At 50.8% G+C, this 19,342-nt stretch overlaps 3 protein-coding genes across 6 annotated transcripts in view; 1 reads left to right on the forward strand and 2 right to left on the reverse strand.

The window, feature by feature from the left end:
- EIF4E2 (eukaryotic translation initiation factor 4E family member 2) overlaps positions 1-6,517 on the reverse strand; it is a 32,498-nt gene extending 25,981 nt beyond the window's left edge. For all 3 annotated transcript variants that reach the window (XM_010354554.2, XM_010354555.2, XM_010354553.2), the window contains exons 1-2: positions 6,363-6,517; positions 590-704 (exon numbers count right to left, since the gene is read on the reverse strand). In XM_010354554.2, the coding sequence (XP_010352856.1) occupies positions 590-704; positions 6,363-6,382 (135 nt within the window). In that variant the 5' untranslated portion in view covers positions 6,383-6,517. The remainder of the gene's footprint in view (positions 1-589; positions 705-6,362) is intronic.
- Positions 6,518-6,522: 5 nt separating this feature from the next.
- Positions 6,523-9,129, forward strand: TIGD1 (tigger transposable element derived 1). Its single transcript, XM_010354556.2, has one exon. The coding sequence runs from the start codon at positions 7,218-7,220 to the stop codon at positions 8,991-8,993; it is 1,776 nt and encodes a 591-aa protein (XP_010352858.2). The 5' UTR covers positions 6,523-7,217; the 3' UTR covers positions 8,994-9,129.
- A 2,856-nt stretch (positions 9,130-11,985) lies between these two features.
- On the reverse strand, positions 11,986-17,975 carry CHRNG (cholinergic receptor nicotinic gamma subunit). 2 transcript variants are annotated; one of them, XM_010354557.2, is made up of 12 exons: positions 17,921-17,975; positions 17,592-17,731; positions 17,298-17,342; positions 17,012-17,121; positions 16,193-16,348; positions 15,192-15,289; positions 14,626-14,826; positions 14,319-14,433; positions 14,011-14,125; positions 13,151-13,364; positions 12,829-12,959; positions 11,986-12,215 (listed from the first exon to the last, which is right to left on the reverse strand). In XM_010354557.2, exons 1-12 carry the CDS (start codon positions 17,973-17,975, stop codon positions 12,042-12,044), a joined length of 1,554 nt encoding a protein of 517 aa, XP_010352859.1. In that variant the 3' UTR covers positions 11,986-12,041. The 2 variants fall into 2 exon arrangements, with proteins under 2 accessions (XP_010352859.1, XP_010352860.1); XM_010354558.2 differs by lacking the exon at positions 16,193-16,348.
- Between the last annotated feature and the right edge of the window lie 1,367 nt (positions 17,976-19,342).

The following is a 19,342-nucleotide window of genomic DNA, read 5'->3' on the forward strand; positions in this document are numbered from 1 at the left end:
CATACACCACAGCACCCAGCTAATTTTTGTATTTTTAGTAGAGATGGGATTTCACCATATTGGCCAGGATGGTCTCGATCACTTGACCTAGGGATCCGCCCACCTTGGCCTTCCAAAGTGCTGGAATTACAGGCATGAGCCACTGCACCCAGCCTGCTTTGACATTTCGAGGAAAAAATTGATCTCTCTCTCTCTCATTCCCTAAGCTTTCCCTTTTCCAAGTCACTCTCACCTTAGACTATTGTTGACTCAACTGTCTAAAATTTAAAAGGGTGTGTAGCATTTGAAACACTCAGCAGTGGCCTATGAAGCAGCTAATAGCCTTGTTAAGCTCCAGGGCTAATCTCCTCTATCTCAGGCTAGGAGAATGCTGAAAGCAAGGCAGCATCTCAAGATTTTGCGGCAAGAGAAAAGTTCTAGGTCCCAAAATGAACGTCAATGATTGTACAATGTTTTTCTGAGAACAAAGTCAGATATTTCAACACAGGATGCCATCAAGTTAATCTGATATCTTCCAGATAAACAGATTCCACAAGACAATAAAGTCTCAAGTTCAAAGGCAACTACAACTGTGCAGCGCAAAACTCACCTTTCTCTTGCTACTGCTCTGATTCTTGTCTCGTTCCGTTTTTTCCTTCTCACCATCTTTCTGTGTGCTGTTTTCTTCATTCTGATCATGGTCCCCACTGTCATCATCTTTCAAACTGAATGGAAAGGCAACATAACACAATTCTGTGATGAAGTCAATTCCTGCTTACCTAACAAAGCCACCAGGTCATATGAACTATATGTAATCAACCCAAAGTCACTCAAATTCAGGCCCTGAGATGTGAGAAGGGCAAAATAATACAGACAGGCAAATTAGGAGGATTAAACAAAAACGAAATGCCCATCAGCTAACTTGTGAACTCCAGAAAGCACTGTCTTTCTTTCAGTTTTCTAAAAAGGCACACAAAAAACCAGTTAAAGGGACTGTTTAAGGTATACAGTTTAAGGGATTGTTTTCCCTGCCAAAAATGGAGTAAAAAATGAGAAGAGTCTCTAATGCTTTGGCATTTCAAATGAAGGTTAAAAATGTACTATCTGCTTTGCCACTTCTCCTTACCACCTCTTCTACACCTCCCCACTGTCACTACTTTAGTCTAGGCCCTCTTCTCCTGATATCTCAATCATATCATAAATTCTTCAGTGGTCTTCCTGACACAAATCTCTCCCTCTCTATCCACCCTTTCACCAGCATTATCTTTTTAAGTTCAAATCTGACATTTAACTTCCATGTTTAAACTTTCAACGGTCCCTCGCTTTTTGATGCCTACCCTCTAAGATAAAGTACAGCAAAACTTAAGATCCTCTAGAATCTGACTCCTGCCAGCCAGGATCCTCCACCTCTAGCAATCTATATTCCCGTATTGGTGCCATTTGCAAACACCATCCCTTCAGTCTGCCACACCATTCCTCCCATGTCTGTTTTTCCCACCAGAGAGAGAGTTTCCTTAGAGTAGTGTCTTATTTCATCTTGGTATATCTCCTGCACCCACGGCAAGATGCTGCCTTAACATGCAGCACTAGAACTTCATGCTGCATAAATGGTAAACCAAAAGGAAAAATAAATGACTGAAAGAACAAATGTGTTCTTGCTTCATAAACACAGACTCAAACGTACTTTAGGGATTACTCTCCCTTTCATGAGCAGTGAAACTACCCCAAGGTTTTCAGGTACACCTAAAAATCACTGGATCCAGACAAAAAGATAAATGGAAGGCGAGTTTGCAAAGACAATAAGAAAACCATTTATTCTAGGGTTGGACCATTAACTCATCACAGATCTCTCCAATCATCTTTCTCGCCCCAATAACTATATATGTGGTCAAATGAAATTAGGCAGTTCTCAAGAATGGTACAAGAAATGCTCCAATTATAATTCAGATACTATCCTATGCAGATACATAAACATGTTGCAGGGTACTCTGTGGTCTGTTTTTTTTTTTTGCCCATGAATCCCCAGTGCCTGATACATTAAAAGCACCCAATAAATATTAGAATGAATGCACTAGTCACATGTTGGGGTCCCTGCTCTGCCCATTTTACAGCCCTAGCTGTAGGATATACTCAGGAGGTTATGCCCTGTGCCATGAACCTTCCCATCCCTACCCTGGTCAAGACACAACTAGGAAGGGCACCTGACCAAAGGGCAGTCCAGCCTGGGCAATAACCTATGCCCCAGGGCCTTGCTCAAATATATAAGCAGATTCGTCCCCTCAGCACTCATCTAGGAGGTGAAAGATCATAGACTCAGGAGTTGGGGCAGCCATATGGGCCCCATGCAAGAAGAATCCTGAAAGAATTAAGACAATGAGCAAAAGCAGAGAAAGCCAGTAGGAGATAAGAGAACAGAGCAGATGAGCAGAGAAAATGCAGGGGACTTTCATTTTGTTGCTGGTGCTACCATCTCTCTGGCTTTTATTCAGCCTCCCTGGACTTCCAGGAGACCATCATCTGTGCTTATGATATTCCCTTCCCCTTTATTTATTAAACATTTGGTTTCCTTTTCAAAAGGAGCCTGTCTAGCACACAAGATCTATGGATTAAAAATTACCAACATCTACCAAGTATCTATGGTGTGTATGAGCTACCAGAGTGCTTGTCCCCAAGGACCTAGCTGAGGAGAAAAGGTACACAGATATATCCACGCCTCAGCATGATGCAAAGGCCCCTGCTCTGCTCACATGTCCTAATACCATCTCCTTCCTGGTCCCAACAAACTCTTTTCACTCCAGTTGTATCATCCTAATTTTGATGCCCCAGTTTTATCCTTCTGCTGTGCTCATCATGTGGTCTCTCCTCAAGAAGTCCTTCTTTGCTAGTTAACTTGTTCTACAGGACTCAGATCGAGGGCCACTTTCTCTTGGAAACATTTCCTAACCTCTCCCAACCTAGGCTAAGTTGGGCTCTCCTCTTCTGAACTTCCCCATATAAATGTCTGCACTTGTTCCAGCTATACTCTCATGGCCAGTTCTGTCTCCTGATCAAGAACATCTCAAGAGTACTTCTGCTTAGGCCCAGGACAGCTCTCAACTCTCTTCTTTAGGGCACACCCCTGGGATGCAAACCCTATTCCTCTCTTCTTAGCTTCCAACTCCCACTATAGCCTCTGGGGTCCCTTGCATTTAGATCTTGGTTGAAGGGGGTATAGTCATCCCAGCATCTTGTTTTTGCTAGTCCCAAGAAAAGCATATACCTTCCTTTCTTTTTAGTGGTTTTGCTGCTGATCACTACCAGGAAACAGAGAAAAAACTAACAAAAATAATTGTCAGAGAAGAAACAATGTTTCTGTGATCCCTGGACCACTTCCGATTCCTTTCTAAGATAGTAAATGGGAACCCTAATGGATCTACATCTAGTGCTTTTATTACCTGAGGGTGGAACTAACCAACCACTCTGCCCTCTAAGCCTACATTTAAGGCAAATCTTATAAAGCTACTCTTTCCAGCTTCAAGCTGGATTTGAGTCAAGATACCACTCAGCCTGAAAAATCAGTGCTCTGTAAACTCAGGTAGTCAGGTAGCAACTCTGAGGCTGTCCAGACTGAGAGGAACTTTAGTTAGCTTGCTAAGCTTCTGCCCAGGTATTTCCTCACCCTCTGAACTAGACCAATTCCTTGTGGGCAGGACCTTGGTTCAATTCATCTTTATATCCCCACCATCAGACAGTGGCGTAAAACAAATTTCCATTTAACGAATGGGTCTATAGAATCAAAGCAATGAGTGCCAAATAAGTGGTTTAGACAATAGTTAGGAATGGGCCCAAAGTTAACCATATAGAATAAAAAGCAAATGATGTAAAATACGGACAAAATCAAGTACAGTTGTCTAGATCTGAAACCCATGTTTAACTATGTCAGGACTGCAGTTTTTGTGAAAGCATCTTAGGGTTTTACATATCAATAGGATCAATGGCAATGCAATCTAAGGACTTGATAGGTCTACCCCCTCTCCACAAAAGCAATTATAATCAAAGGTTTCATTCAGAGAAGTTGAGCCTATACAGTAACGGAGATTAGAGCTAATCTTTAATATGAGCCCATTAGATTATATACTACTGTACTCAGCTCCAGCCACTGGACTTCTGGAAGAATTCTGGCAAACTGGAACATGTCTCTAAGAGCAATGTGGTAAAGACTCCAAATATGCAGCAATGGCCTGAACACTGCAGAATTTCTGAATGAAAAACAACATAAAAAAATAAAAGTAGGGGCAGGAGTGCTGTTTTCAATTGCTAATTTCAAACGAAATAAAGCTTGTTTTTCTTTCTTTTTCCTGCAATTCTAGAGGGTAGATGTTAAAAGATTCTGGCTCAATATAATAGTTAATAATTCAAAGTGATTAAAATGATCCAGGTTCCTCAATCATAGAAGAGCTAAGATAAAAAAGCGGACAAGTTTAGTTTTTCTCACAAGGTGCTTGAACCAAGGTTACACAACAAACCTGGGATAGCCCTTCCTGTTGTCTTGGGCATCACTTAATCTCAGAGTCTCATTTTCCTTATCTGTAAAAGGAGATAACAAGATCCCCTTCACAGAATTGTTAGGGTAGAAATAACATATGAGGCTGGGTGTGGTGGCTCCCTCCTGTAATCTCAGCACTTTGGGAGGCCAAGGTGGGTGGATCTCTTGAGTCCAGGAATTGGACATCAGCCTGGGCAACATGGTGAAACCCTGTCTCTACAAAAAATACAAAAAAATTAGCCAGGCAGGATGGCACATGCTTGTAGTCCCAGCTACTCTGGAGGCTGAGATGGTAGGATTGCTGGTGCCCGGGAGGTTGAGTGGGCAGTGAGCTGTGATCACACCACTGCACTCCAGCCAGGGTGACACAGTGAGACCCTGGCTCAAAAAACATATATATATGAAAAGTACCTAGCAAGATCCCTGTGGAAGTCCATTATTACCATTCTTACTGCAGACCCCCAAATGATTTGGGTAGGCTTGAGCTAGATGACCCGTAAGATGTCTTCTTAGGATGAAATTTGATTTGTGCAGATCAGTGGAGGAAGGGGTATAAAGGTTCCAGAAAGCTCCACTGAGGCAGGATGTGGATCTGGAGCTAGGTGTTGCAGGGTTTACGATAGAGAGGAAATGGGGCGGCAGTGTGGGAGAGGTTCGTAGAGGGATAGGCTCAGTTAAACAGAAGGATAGAGAAGAGGTCGGGCAAAGACTTTCTCAAGTAGCAGAGACCTCTCAGCAACCAGCAAACATGCCTGAAGACCTACCTGCCTGGAGTGTTGGAAATCCAGTATTCCTTGAATTTGCACAGTACTCTCTGCATTGGAAAAACCCTAATTTCCCATCAAAAGCACAAGGTCACAACCTCAACTAATAGTAATTCCACTTTACGTTTATATCTCAGTAGTTAGCAATGTTCACAAGTATCTTTAAGCATTGCTGAGTATGATTTGACCCTTATCACACCCCGCTGTGGCAGCAGGGTACTAACCACTAACGTGGTTTGAGCAACAATGGCTCAGAGACTGGGTAACTTTTCTACAGTCAAACAGCTGGTAAGTGGTGAATCTGGGACTAGAAATCCAGGCTTTCAGATGAAGAGACAGATTTACTAGACTACTAGAACAGAGGTAGGAACATATTCTACCTCAAGATATAGTCCTTGGAGGGAGAAAAGTAAAAATACTTCTGCATTTTCCCTCTGTACCTCCAAACTGAAACTAGAAACCGGAGCGGGCAAGAGAGGGCGACAAGAATAACCAAGTCTTGGCGAGTGTGTTGGAAGACGGGAACGGGAGTGGGAGGAGAAAGAAAGTAGGAAGAGTCTCAGGAAGGTGCTAATTCCTAAGCCAGCCTTCCACCGTGTGGAGGGCAGCCGCCACGTTACCTCATTGCATCCTCCAAACTCTAAGACAAAGGGTGTTACCGTCCCCACTCTGCAGATGAGAAAACTGAGGCTCAGAGGGGAGAGGGAGTGTGTGGGGAAAGCTGGATTCAGAGACAGCGCGGCCAGACTGCGGAAACACCCAAACCGCCGAGGTCCCCACCCCTCCACGTCGTCTGCAATCCGCATCCACCGGGGCGGGGCGTCCGAAAATCTCCCCCTACCGGGCGGCACAGCCACCCCTCCCCCGGGCTCAGCTCTTCGCCCTCGGTTCGGACGGCCCTGGGGTCTCCGGGACCCCGGGATCCATCGCTCCCCAGCCCCCTCCTCCCCGCCAGCCCAGGCCAGGTCCAGCCGCAGCCTGATCCCGGCAGGGAAGCCGGGGCCGCAGGGTTTGCGCCGCCCCAGCCCCAGTGGGGGCGGGCGCGGGGGAACTGTTGGGGGAAGGGGCCCCGGGGGCGGCCACGAGCCACTCACGCGTCGAACTTGTTGTTCATCCTCTCGCCGCGGCTGTCGCCACTGCCTCAGGGAGTGACTTCCGCTCCACCGGGTCCCTCAGCCTTAGGCCCGGGTACTTCCGGTTTTGCGCGGGGCACAGCGGAACGTCCACGCGCAGGCCCGGTTTGGGGGCGGCTATCTCGGGACGCCAGCCCAGGGCGGCTGCGCAGAGGGTTGGCCTCAGCGGCGGAGCTGGCTTCAGGCCTCAGCTTTGTCGGCGTCCAGGTCCTGTGACCCGCCCGCTCTCCTAAGGGAGCGTGTCCAGGCGCCCTCCCGCAGCGCCTCCGAAAAAAGGCAGCACTGCGTCGTTGACAGCGCGGGCTCTGGACTCGCTGCTTGGTAAAAACCCTCCTCCTCCTCCAGTGCGGGACGCCCTCTCCAGTATCTCTCTTAACCTTCCGGAGGCTTTCCTTTGGCGGCAGCGCCACTATACTACGGCATACCTCGTTTTATTGCGCTTCGCAGATAGGACTTTCTAAAAACAAATTGAGGGTTTGTGGCAGCCCTGAGTCCAGCAATTGTATTAGCGCCATTTTTCCAACAGCATGTGTTCACTTCGTGTCTGTGTTACATTTTGGTAATTCTCAAAATATTTCAAACTTTTCATGATTTCTGTGTCTGTTATGGTGATCTATGATCAGTGATCTTTGATGTTGCTGTTGTCATTGTTTTGGGGTGCCACATACAGCGTCTTTTATAAGACCGTGAACTTAATGTTGTGTGTGTTCTGACTGCTCCACCCACAGATTGTTCCCCATCTTTCTCCCTCTTCTTGGGCCTCTCTATTCCCTGAGACACAACAATATTGAGATTAGGCAAATTAATAACTCTGCAATGGCCTCTAAGTGCTCAAGTGAAAGGAAGAGTCGCACGTCTCTCACTTTAAATCAAAAACTAGAAATGATTAAACTCAGTGAGGAAGGTATGTCAAAAGCCGAGATAGGCCGAAGGCTAGGCCTCCTGCGGCAAACAGTTAGCCAAGTTGTAAATGCAAAGGAAAAGTTCTTGAAGGAAGTTAAAAGTGCTACTCCAATGAACACACGAATGATAAGAAAGCGAAACAGCCTTATTGCTGATATGGAGAAAGTTTTAGTGGTCTGGATAGAAGATCAGACCAGCCACAACATTCCCTTAAGCCAAAGCCTAATCCAGAACAAGGCCCTAACTCTCTTCAACTCTATGAAAGCTGAGAGAGGTGTGGAAGCCACAGAAGAAAAGTTTGAAGCTAGCAGAGGTTGGTTCATGAGGTTTAAGGAAAGAAGCCGTTTCCACAACATAAAAGCACAGGGTGAAGCAGCTAGTGCTGATGTAGAAGCTGCAGCAAGTTATCCAGAAGCTTTAGCTAAGATCATTGATGAAGGTGGCTACACTAAACAACAGATTTTCAATGTACATGAAACAGCCTTCTATTGGAAGAAGATGCCATCTAGGACTTTCATAGCTAGAGAGGAGAAGTCAGTGCCTGGCTTCAAAGCTTCAAAGGACAGGCTGACTCTCTTGTTAGGGGCTAATGCAGCTGGTGACTTTAAGTTGAAACCAATGCTTATTTACCATTCTGAAAATCCTAGGGCCCTTAAAAATTATACTAAACCTACTCTGCCTGTGCTATATAAATGGAACAGCAAAGCCCGGATGACAGCACATCTGTTTACAGTGTGGTTTACTGAATATTTTAAACCCACTGTTGAGACCTACTGCTCAGAAAAGAAGATTCCTTTCAAAATATTATTGCTCATTGACAATGCCCCTAGTCATCCAAGAGCTCTGATGGAGATATACAAGGAGATTAATGTTGTTTTCATGCCTGCTAACACAACATCCATTCTGCAGCCCATGGATCAAGGAGTAATTTCGACCTTCAAGTCTTATTATTTGAGAAATACGTTTCATAAAGCTCTAGCTGCCGTGGATAGAGATGTCTCTGATGGATCTGGGCAAAGCAAATTGAAAACCTTCTGGAAAGGATTCACCATTTTAGATGCCATTAAAAACATTCGTGATTCATGGGAGGAGGTAAAAATGTCAACATTAACAGGAGTTTGGAAGAAGTTGATTCCCACCCTCACTGATGACTGTGATGGGTTCAAGACTTCAGTGGAGGAAGTAACTGCAGATGTGGTGGAAATAGCAAGAGAACTAGAATTAGAAGTAGAGCCTAAAGACGTAACTGAATTGCTGCAATCTCATGATAAAACTTTAACAGATAAGGAGCTGTTTCTTATGGATGCGCAAAGAAAGTGGTTTCTTGAGATGGAATCTACCCCTGATGAAGATGCTGTGAACATTGTTGGAATGACAACAAAGGATTTAGAATATTACATAAACTTAGTTGACAAAGCAGCAGCAGGGTTTGAGAGGATTGACTCCAATTTTGAAAGAAGTTCTACTGTGGGCAAAATGCTATCAAACAGCATCGCATGCTACAGAGAAATCTTTCATGAAAGGAAGAGTCAATTGATGAGACAAACTTCACTGATGTCTTATTTTAAGAAATTGCCACAGCCACCCCAACCTTCAGCAGCCACCACCCTGACCAGTCAGCAGCCATCAACCTCGAGGCAAGACCCTCCACCAGCAAAAAGAGTACGACTCACCGAAGGCTCAGATTGATCATTAGCATTTTTAGCAATAAAGTATTTTTAAATTTAGGTATGTATATTGTTTTACTAGACAATGCTATTGCACTCTTGCTAGTCTACAGTATAGTGTAAACATAACTTTTATGTGCATTGGGAAACCAAAAACATTCATGTGACTTGCTTTCTTGTGTTGGTCTGGAACTGAACCTGGAATATCTTTGAGGTATACGTCTTCCTACCTCCTTAGGTTACTGTATGGATCCCATGAGACAGTAACCTATAGTAATGGCAGCCAATTTGAGTGCTTACTGTGTACAAGGAGCTAATCCTCTGCCTTCTGAGGCTTTCAGAGAGGTTGAGAGACTTGTGCCAGATACACAGCTAGTAAGGGGCTTATGGGAAGCTGAAATGACCCCACTGATCAAAGTTCTCTCCCTGATCAAAGTTCTCCCCCAGATTCCCTCCTGATTCCCTCCCTGATCAAAGTTCTCCCCCACTCTCCCTAACTCCTCTAGGACTCTAGGGCTCTGACTCTGCTCTTGCTTCAAACACACTGCTCATGCACAAGCACAGACACACACTGGAGTAAATAAAATGAACTTGCTGCCGTGATTGAACCCCAAAGACAGCAATCCTGTGCTTGGAGGGAGGGCATATTTTCAAGGTCCCCTCCTGCGATCATATCCTTTTGTCAAGCCTTTATGTGGCACTTTCACTTTTTTTTAAGTTTTCTAATTTTTTTTTTTTTTTGAGACAGGCTCTTACTGTGTCCTCAGGCTGGAGTGCAGTCACATGATCATAGCTCACTGCAGCCTAGACCTCCTGGGCTTAAGCGATCCCCCCCACCTCAGCCTCCCGAGTAACTGGGACTACAGGTATGCATCACCACGCCCAGCTAAGTTTGTATTTTTTGGTAGAGACCGGGTGTCCCCATGTTGCCCAGGCTGGGTTCCTGGGTTCCTGGGCTCCTGAGCTCAAGCAGTCCACCACCTTGTCCTCCCAAGGTGCTGGGATTACAGGTGTGAGCCACCACACCTGGCCAGGAATGGATTATTTTTTGCACCTTATTTACCGATGAGGGAACAGGCTCAGGGAGCATAGGTGACTTGCCTAAGGGTGTCCCCTGGTTACCAGCCAAACTCTTTTTTTTTTTTTTTTTTTTTTTTTTTTTTTAGAAGGAGTCTCGCTCTGTCACCCAGGCTGGAGTGCAGTGGCCAGATCTCAGCTCACTGCAAACTCCGCCTCCCGGGTTTACGCCATTCTCCTGCCTCAGCCTCCCGAGTAGCTGGGACTACAGGCGCCCGCCACCTCGCCCGGCTAGTTTTTTGTATTTTTTTTAGTAGAGACGGGGTTTCACCGTGTTAGCCAGGATGGTCTCGATCTCCTGACCTCGTGATCCGCCCGCCTCGGCCTCCCAAAGTGCTGGGATTACAGGCTTGAGCCACCGCGCCCGGCCCCAGCCAAACTCTTGTGCCAGCTCTAATCTTAGAGCAGGACCTTGCCTCTCCCACAGGAAGACCCCAGCTTATTGCCTTACTACCTGATGAGTGTGGTCAAAGGAGGCCAAAGTCTTCTCCTGGAATGAAGAGCTTAGTGGCTTTCTGTTAACTCCAGACTCCTCTTGCCTAGCTCTTCCTTGTCTCAACCATCCTTTGGGAAGAAGGGCCTGTTTTTCAGGCCATAGAATCTTAGAATGTCAGATTGGGTCAGAGTCAGGAATTCTGGACTTCAAACCTTGTTTAGCCACCAGTGTTGTGTGGAGTCCATCTTAACTCTAGGCTCAATTTGCGTATATAACATGGGGAATAATGACTCTTGCTTGTCCATACTGCTGTGAGGAGCTCTTAATTAAAATGAAGGCCAGGTGACCTGGCGTGGTGGCTCATGCCTGTAATCCCAGCACTTTTTGGGAGGCTGAGGTGGGCGGATCACAAGGTCAGGAGTTCGAGACCAGCCTGGCCAACATGGTGAAACCCCATTTCTACTAAAAACACACACACACAAAAAAATTAGCTGGGCATGGTGGTGTGCACCTGTAATTCCAGCTACTCAGGAGGCTGAGGCAGGAGAATCGCTTGAACCCAGGAGGCAGAAGTTGCAGTGAGCCGAGATTGTGCCACTGCACTCCAGCCTGGAGGACAGAGCAAGACTCCATCTCAAAAAAAAAAAGAAGGAAGCCAGGTACAGTGGCTTGTGCCTGTAATCCCAAGGCTCAAGTGGGAGGATCACTTGAGCTCAGGAGTTCAAGACCAACCTAGGCAACATAGCAAAACCTCATCTGTACTAAAAATTTAAAAGTAGCTGGGTGTAGTGGTGCATGCCTGTGGTGCCAGCTACTTGGGAGACTGAGGCAGGAAGATCGCTTGAGCCCTGGAAATTGAGGCTGCAGTGAGCTGTGATCATGCCACTCTACTCCAGCTTGCATGACAAGAGTGAGGCTCTGTCTCAAAACTAAAAGCAACAACAACACATCAAAAACTAAAAAAAAAGGATTACAAAACTCAGGAAATCGTCTTGTGGTCAGTGGTAGAAAAATGCACATGAATGGAAAGGCCGCTGGGGCTTTTGAGAATTGGTTGTTTATTGTACCCAGAAGGCACAGTGGGGAGATGCCAGCTGGCATGGGCTGCTGCCCTGCTTTGGAGAGAGCATTGGCTGCTACTCTTCACACCTCTCTTGACTGCCCTCTTTCAGGGAGAACTTGTAAAAGGGGAGCCAGTCCCAAGCCCGAAGGTATTACACAAAACAGTCCTTTGGGCTTCAGATTGATGGGAATGAATAATGCTTGGCCTAAGTGAGGGGAGTGCGCTGAGTGGAGGAGTGGCTGGTGCCAGGACAAGCTAGCCAGTCCCGCATGCATGCTGACCGCAGCAGCACACTAACCACAGCCCACCCCCAACCACTCCCGGACGCCAGCTCAGACTCTTTCCCCAGCTTTTCTCAGGGCTGTTTGGCTCATACAGCCCTGAAGGGCACTTCCCAAAGAGTACACTTAGGACCTCAGTAGGAGAACGTGGCTGATAAGACTCAGTGTGACCCACGTGTGTGACTCCCACATGCCCCGCAGTGGTTGGTTGGCTCAGTCTGGTGAGGGCAGGTAGGGGCGTGGATCTCCAGGGAATGGCAGTGCTGGCACCCGGTTGTAGTGGGCCATGAGGAAGATGCCAGCCGTGCCACAGACGAAGAGCGAGAGCATGGCCAGGAAGCAGACACGGTCCAGCACTCGGCCCACCAGGAACCACTCCTCATTCCCCTGAGGGTGGGAGTCAGATGTCAGATGGCCTGCGGCGGCACCAGTTCTTCCCTGGGTCCCGTTCTCATCCTTGGGCTTCCAGCAGGCCCATGTCTCCATTTCTTGGGGCCCTTTTTACCTATGTCCAGGTCCCAACTGGTGGCTAATTCCATGGTCCCCTGGCCCTGAGATGTCCCCGCTGCCCCTGTTCCTTTTTCTTTCTTTCTTTCTTTTTTGAGACAGAGTCTCACGTCTCACTCTTTCACCCAGGACAGAGTGCAGTGGTGCGATCTTGGCTCGGCTCACTGCAACATCCACCTCCCAGGTTGAAGCAATTCTCCTGCCTCGGCCTCCTGAGTAGCTGGGAATACAGGTGCCCACCACCACGCCCAGCTAATTTTTGGTAGAGATAGGATTTTGCCATGTTGGCAGGCTGGTCTCAAACTCCTGACATCAGGTGAATCCACCTGCCTCGGCCTCCCAAAGTGCTGGGATTACAGATGTGAGCCACTGCTCCCGACCTCCTCTTTTTCCATCCCACTGCCCTATCTTGGCCACCTGACTCATCCTGTCTCCATCACAGGTCCAAGCCCAGGTACTCACTCCACCTCCACCCCACCCTGACTCAGCTTACATTGTCAAAGTGACTCTGCTGGTGCCGGGCACGGGCAATGAGATTGCAGGCTTCCACGCAGGCCTGGATGGCTGGGGCAGCCTGCTTCAGGCTGCCACAGAACTGGTTCGGCTCTAACTCCGGGCCTTTCTCTGATAAAGAGAAAGGATAAGGTTTGGGAATAGAATGGAGGAGAAACAGGCAGAGAAGATGGCCTCTCCTTAGGGACCCCAGCTCCTCTCTCCCTGACCTGGACACTTCTCCAGCACTCATCTGCTGTGTCTGGCTCCCCATCTGGAGTCCCAGGGGAGGAGTGTCCCCAGGCACATCTGCTATGTCTCACCTAGCTTCTCCAGCGCTGCTGCCACCAGCCCTTGCCGCTGCCACTGCTGGAAGAGGAGTTCACTGCGAGGCAGGCAGAGGGCCACCTCCTCCCCAGTTGTGATCGACCATCCCAAGGAGCCATTCTGTAGCCGGGGCTGCGTGTCCTGCACAGCTGCCGGGGCCAGCGGGCGAACGTGCATCCTCAGCAGCTGGGGCAAGAGCCTCAGGAACACCTAGAGAGGGGGTGGCTTCACTAGGGCAGCCAGGCCGAGCTTCAGAGCAGAAGCAGGAAGTTGGCGTTAAGGGCTTGTGCTGCTAGGCACATACCAGGGCAGTGACGTGGCCTTGGTAAAGCTCTGTACTGGACATGAGCCTGGGTCCCCAAACTTCAGTGCACATCAGAATCACCAGGGCACTTTTTACAAACACAGATTCCTGCCCCCAACCCTCATGCTATTCTGGCCTAGAATGCCTGGGGAAGGCCTGGGAATCTGCATGTGCAACAAGGGCCCAAGCTGAAGGCTGCAGGTGGGCTATAGATCACAGACTGAAATCAGACTGCCCTGGCAGACTCTTGCTTATTTGACTTCATAGTGCACTTTCTTGGGCAAGTTACTTAACCTCTCTGCGCCTCAATGTCCTCATCTGTAATTGGAGATGATATGGATTTTATGAAGATGAAATACATTAACATTTGTAATATCCCTGGCACCTAGGAAGCAATTTCGTTACTGTATTACTGTACTCGATTTTGGCCCATACACCCAGGATGGGTGTGCTGTGGAATGTCACAGGTGAGGAGTATGGCCAGGGGCGTGCGAGAGGGAGGCGTAGGGGAGTGGGCAGCAGGATGTTGAAGTGGGCAGGGAGGGTCCTTGCCTTGCGGACCCCTCGGGCCATGGAGTGTGTGTGTGGGGACCGCAAGGACACGTTGAGCACGACCACAGCATTCACAACAATGAGGATGGTCACCGCCAGGAGGAAGGTCAGGTACCTATCAGGGTGGGGTGGGCAGGAGCTGGCAGCCCATACTGTGATGCTATCCCCACCCTTAGTGACTGCCCCCCTCAGGCCTCCTGAATTGAGGATGGTGGGGTGGATGGAGGGCAAAAGGGCAATGCAGGGGGCCATTGTGCTCCCAAGAAGGGAGAGTGGGGTAGGCGGGTGGGCATGAAGACCAGCCTTACTTGCTGATGAGTGGCACCGCCTGGGAGGTTTCGGGCACCTTCTTGGCCACAAGGAAAAGGAAGACAGTCTGGGCCAGGAGCACGTTGATGGCGACGGTACACTTCTGGCCCCCAGCTGCCCGTGACCGAGAGGCTCTCAGAGCAGGTCCGTACCTCCCCCACCCACAGAGGAACCCCTTACCCCAGAAGTAGCCCGCTGCGTCTGTCGTGGGTCGTAATGCCACTCTGTGCCCCAGGCAGGGCCCGCCCCGGCCTCCCAGGTATCCCCTGTGCTACTGGACGGCTCTCTCCCATAGCCTCCAGGTACCCTTGGCAGGAAGGAAGTAGATGAGGATGGCGACGGAGGAGATGAGCACGCAGGGGGCGATGATGTTGATGACGTAGAAGAGGGGCTTGCGCTGGATGAGCAGGTAGAACACCACCTTCTGGTGGCCTGCCTCCTGGGCTGGCGCCGCTGGGTCCAGGAGCATCTTGGCTGGTCGGTGCTGGATGGCCCACTCCCCATTCTCTGCGGGCAGGCAGGCAGGCAGGAGTGGGCACAGAAAGTGTGGGCTAGGCAGATCCCTGCAGCCTGAGTGACCCAGCTGCAAGGGCAGCATGTGTCCTAAGGAGCACCAGCAGGGGAGGCACCATTGCGGGACAGAAGTGGGGTGGGAGATTGGATACTTGAGCCTCTCCTTCTAAAATTGGAGTCATTATCATGAGGAAAGTCAGAGCTTTGTTGGACGTTTTAAAAAACATATTTTATGGTTTGCTGTAGTTTTCATTTTGAGTTACATGGGAGGGATTTGACCTTGGTCCAGCCTTGACCACAGCTCGGTCCAGCAGGAGCCCTGGATGAGGCTGCCTGGGGAGTCCTTGGGTGGGGGTTACCTGTGAAGGCCTCAGGGTCAATGAAAATCCACTCGATGGTCTGGCCGTCTTCCTGACTCAGCTGCAGATCAATCTCATTGGTGCTGTAAGTCTGGGACCTGGGAGTCACCGAGGAAAGAGGCTAAATGTGAGTGGATAGACCTGCCATGACTGCATGGGGATGACCATCTGGGGACAAGTGTGGGCAGCTTTGCTTCAGCAAGATGCAGCCCCATGCTTCTGAGTTCTCCATAAAACCCCAGTGGTGAGAGATGGAGAGCAGGGGACCTAGGGCTCTTTGGGGTCAGGAAGATTGAGCTGAAGGCCCAGGAGGCTGCAGGGCCCTCACCTGGCTGATGGGCCCAGGGCCACTCTGCGTTTGTCCCTCCCACTGCTGTCTGACAGGAGGGGCTGGTGATGGCAATGTAGAATATACATGCCTAGCTAAGGACGACCCTTGTGTCTACCGAGGGGAGTCTCCCTGCCAGGTTTGCTTGTGGAAAGACTGCTACTCTAAGATACAGGAGAACCCTCCCTCAGGCCCTTCTCCCCACACTTAACGTTTGAGGAAACAGACCCAGAGACCCCCAGGGGTGGCTTGCTTGCATATATGCTTCCGCTGGATTCCCTGCCAGGGCCCCTCTCTCACAGAACAGCCCCGCCTCCCTGTGGGCCTGGACTGTGCAGTGGTTTCGTGTGTGCGCAGACATGCATGTTGTGTGCATGTGTGCCTTCTCACCCACGCACCCCAGGTGTGAATGTCTCCCCTTGGGGCACAGGCAAGGAAACTGAGGCAGTGAAGAAGGATGAGTGAGGGGACTCGGGCTTAGCAGGGAGAACCCGGGCACCTTCAGGCGTCTTAGCCTGAGATGGGCACAGAGGCCCAGGGGAGATGGAGCCAGGCCCTTGGCCTCTAGGTGCTGCCGGAGCCAAGGCCAGAAGCCTTGCCCAGGCCTTGCCCCACCCCTGCCCAGGGCCCTCTGAGAGCAGCTCTCTTAATCCTCCCCCATAAATGGCCTCACTGGAAGATAAGGGAGCAGTTCTGCCAGTCGAAGGGGAAGTAGGTGACTGAGATAGAGCAGGCGGAACGGAAGATGGCAGGCGGCAGCCAGTAGATACAGCCGTCAGGGGACACGAGCACGTTGCAGTAGAGGGCCACCTCGAAGACACCGTCCACGCTGTGTGCACAGAACAGGCCAGGCCACGAGGCTGTGGGCTCAGCCCCCGACACCCCAGCCCCAGACCAGCCCCTCTGCCCCATGTGGATAGGGGCCTGGGGACACAAGTTCCTACCAGCCTGTCATGCCCTGAGTGCTTCCCACCCGGACCACTAGGTCCCCCCAGCAATCCTCCTGCCACCCCTGCCCCAGACAGACTTCCTCAGGCACCACCTCCTAATTTCTGCTTCTCTTTCTCTCTCTTGTTTTAATAATAATAATAATAATAATAATAATAATAATATAATAGTGACTAACGTGTTAAGCCCACACCATGTGCCAGCCCCCAAGTGATGCACTTTTCATGCCTGTCTTATTGACTCCCACCAGCTTCTGTAGGACCCGTCAGTGGCCCCATGTTACAGGGAAGGGAGCAGCCCACCAGGTGGCCCAGCCCAGAGGGGATGGAGCCTGGCGTAGGGTCTGGTCTGCTGGCCCTGGGGTCAGAGGCCATACCCAGGGCCCTGCCCTTGGCACCTGCTCCATCCACTTCTTCCCTAGCCGCACAGGTGCCCGACTTGCACCCCCTGCTCATCTTTCTCTTTTCCCAGAGCCCCCTTGTTCTGCTGGGCCCAGACCCTGTGTTCTTTGTCCCCCACACCCCTGCCTGCGCCCCCTCCTCACTTGTTCTCCAGCACGATATCCGGCCGCCACACCATGGTGGACGGAACCCTCAGCACCCACAGGCCTTCGTAGTCTCGCGGATCCCAGCGCAGGCGATAGTCGCACCACTGCTGCAGGGGGAGGGGCAGTTGCTAGGCCTCTGCCCTCTGCTGCACCACACCCCTAGGAGTGGGCATCCAGCCCAAGAGGACAGAAGAGGCAGGAAGGGGGCAGGCAACTCTCAGGAGGCCTTGGAGTGGTGAGGTGGGGCCCCTGATGGAAGGAGGGTAGCAGAGTGGCCTCTTACCATCTCTATCCAGACGTTGGTGGTGAGGGCTTCCTCTCGCTCGTTCTAGGGGTGCAAGGGTGCAGTATGGAGGGCTCAGACCCCAACTTCAGTGCCAGTCCCCACAGGCCACCGATGGGGCCAAGCATCCCCCAGCTTCTTGACAGTACACCCCCCACAATCACGGGGGTGTTCCAGACCCCAGCCTGTCCCCTGTGGGGCCCTCCAACCTCTTGGTGGCTGGAGTCACCCCATGCTATCTCCAGCGGGTCCCAGGGCCTGGTACACTGACCCCTCCACCATCCTGCGGCTTACCAAGGAGATGAGGTTGGTGAGGGTTAGCTTCAGGCTGACATTGACCACATCCGAGTCTCGTTCCGCAGGCCGCAGGTTGGGGTCATAGTTTTGCATCAGGTCTGCGAGCAGGCGCTCCTCCTGGTTCTGGCCCTGGACCCCTGCAATAGACAGGCGTGAGCCTAGCAGAAGCTCGGAGGCGGAAAGATTGGGGAGGCCCTGGGGGTGTGAAGTGGAGACTCAGGGAACTGGATCCAGGGCAGGCCCCAATAGCCCTCAGGCTCTCCATCCCCTGAGGCCATGGACCCCAGCTCTGGGACTCCCTAGGCTGAGATTCCTTTGTGTCCCACCCAGGCAGACAGCCAGCAGCGGCAGGAGGAGCAGCGGCCCCTGGCCCCCATGCATGGCGCCTCAGCTCTCTGCAGTGACGGGTGGGACAACAGCTCCAAGGTCTGGGGCAGAGAGAGATGGGCTCTGGGTGTCATATAACAGCCTACACTCCCACCCCAGCCAGCCCAGCCAACCCGGCCCAGCCCCACCAGCTGTCTGACCACAGCCTTGTCAGCTGTTCCAGGATGGACACAATGCTGGGCTCAGATTACCTGGGCTGGAGAGGGGAGACAGGGGCCCCGTCTGCCCCAAAAGAGACATCCACCTTCCAGTCCCAACTCGGGCTCAGTTGTCCCAGCCCCACCTCCGTGTTCCACATGGGGGCGAAGGACATAGCCAGGGCCAGCTGGGTGTGGTAGGGAAGGCAGGTCGCCGAGGAACCTGATGGCAGCTCCAGAGAGGGCTGAGGTGGACTCCTTCCTGCTCCCTCCAGGGAGTCAGGATTTGGGTGGGTGTGAAGGCTGTTGGGTAGGCAGGTGAGGATTTTTTTGTTTGTTTTTTGCTGGAGTGCAGTGAGCGATCTTGGCTCACTACAACCTCCACCTCGATTCTCCTGCTTCAGCCTTCTGAGTAGCTGGGACTACTGGCACGTGCCAACATGCCTGGCTATTTTTTTTTTTTTTTTTGTATTTTTAGTAGAGATGGGGTTTCACCATGTTGGCCAGGCCAGTCTTGAATTCCTGAACTCAAGTGATCCGCCCATCTTGGCCTGCCACTGGGCATCTCCCTCACTGCGCATCCCCCTCACTTGGCATCCCCCTCACTCGGCATCGCCCTCACTCGGTATCCCCCTCACTCGGCATCGCCCTCACTCGGTATCCCCCTCACTCGGCATCGCCCTCACTCGGTATCCCCCTCACTCGGCATCGCCCTCACTCGGTATCCCCCTCACTCGGCATCGCCCTCACTCGGTATCCCCCTCACTCGGCATCGCCCTCACTCGGTATCCCCCTCACTCGGCATCGCCCTCACTCGGTATCCCCCTCACTTGGCATCGCCCTCACTCGGTATCCCCCTCACTCAACATCCCCCTCACTGCACATCCCCCTCACTCCGTATTGCCCTCACTCAGCATTCCTCTCCCTGAACTTCCCCCTCCCTGAGCTTCCCCGTCCCTGAGCTTCCCCCTCGCTAGGTTTCCCTTTCCCTGAGCTTCACCCTCCCTGAGCTTCCCCTTAGTGTGAGGGAAGCTCCCCCTCCCCCCACTGAGCTTCTCTCTGTGTGGCCCACTTTTCCTGGAATTTACAAAGCCCTTGTGTCCTTCTCACTTCTGAGACCCTTGCTTTTCCATTTTGCCCTCTGGTCCCCCTAGATGCGGTTTTCTTATCCTCTTTTGCAGACCATTTTCTCTCCACCTCTTTACTCTCCTTTATGACCACACT

This window comes from Rhinopithecus roxellana, chromosome 14 (genome assembly GCF_007565055.1).
Source record: "Rhinopithecus roxellana isolate Shanxi Qingling chromosome 14, ASM756505v1, whole genome shotgun sequence".
NCBI classification, from domain to species: domain Eukaryota; kingdom Metazoa; phylum Chordata; class Mammalia; order Primates; family Cercopithecidae; genus Rhinopithecus; species Rhinopithecus roxellana.

Bases quoted from the DNA above. Each gene is read 5' to 3' on its own strand.
- CHRNG (XM_010354557.2), bottom strand. From the start codon at position 17,975: ATGCATGGGGGCCAGGGGCCGCTGCTCCTCCTGCCGCTGCTGGCTGTC. The intron at 17,732-17,920 runs GTGGGACACAAA...TGTCTATTGCAG, and splicing joins GCTGCTGGCTGTCTGCCTGG to GGGTCCAGGGCCAGAACCAG. The intron at 12,216-12,828 runs GTAAGCTGAGTC...TCCCACCCTCAG, and splicing joins AGCAGAGTCACTTTGACAAT to GGGAATGAGGAGTGGTTCCT.
- TIGD1 (XM_010354556.2), top strand. From the start codon at position 7,218: ATGGCCTCTAAGTGCTCAAGTGAAAGGAAGAGTCGCACGTCTCTCACT.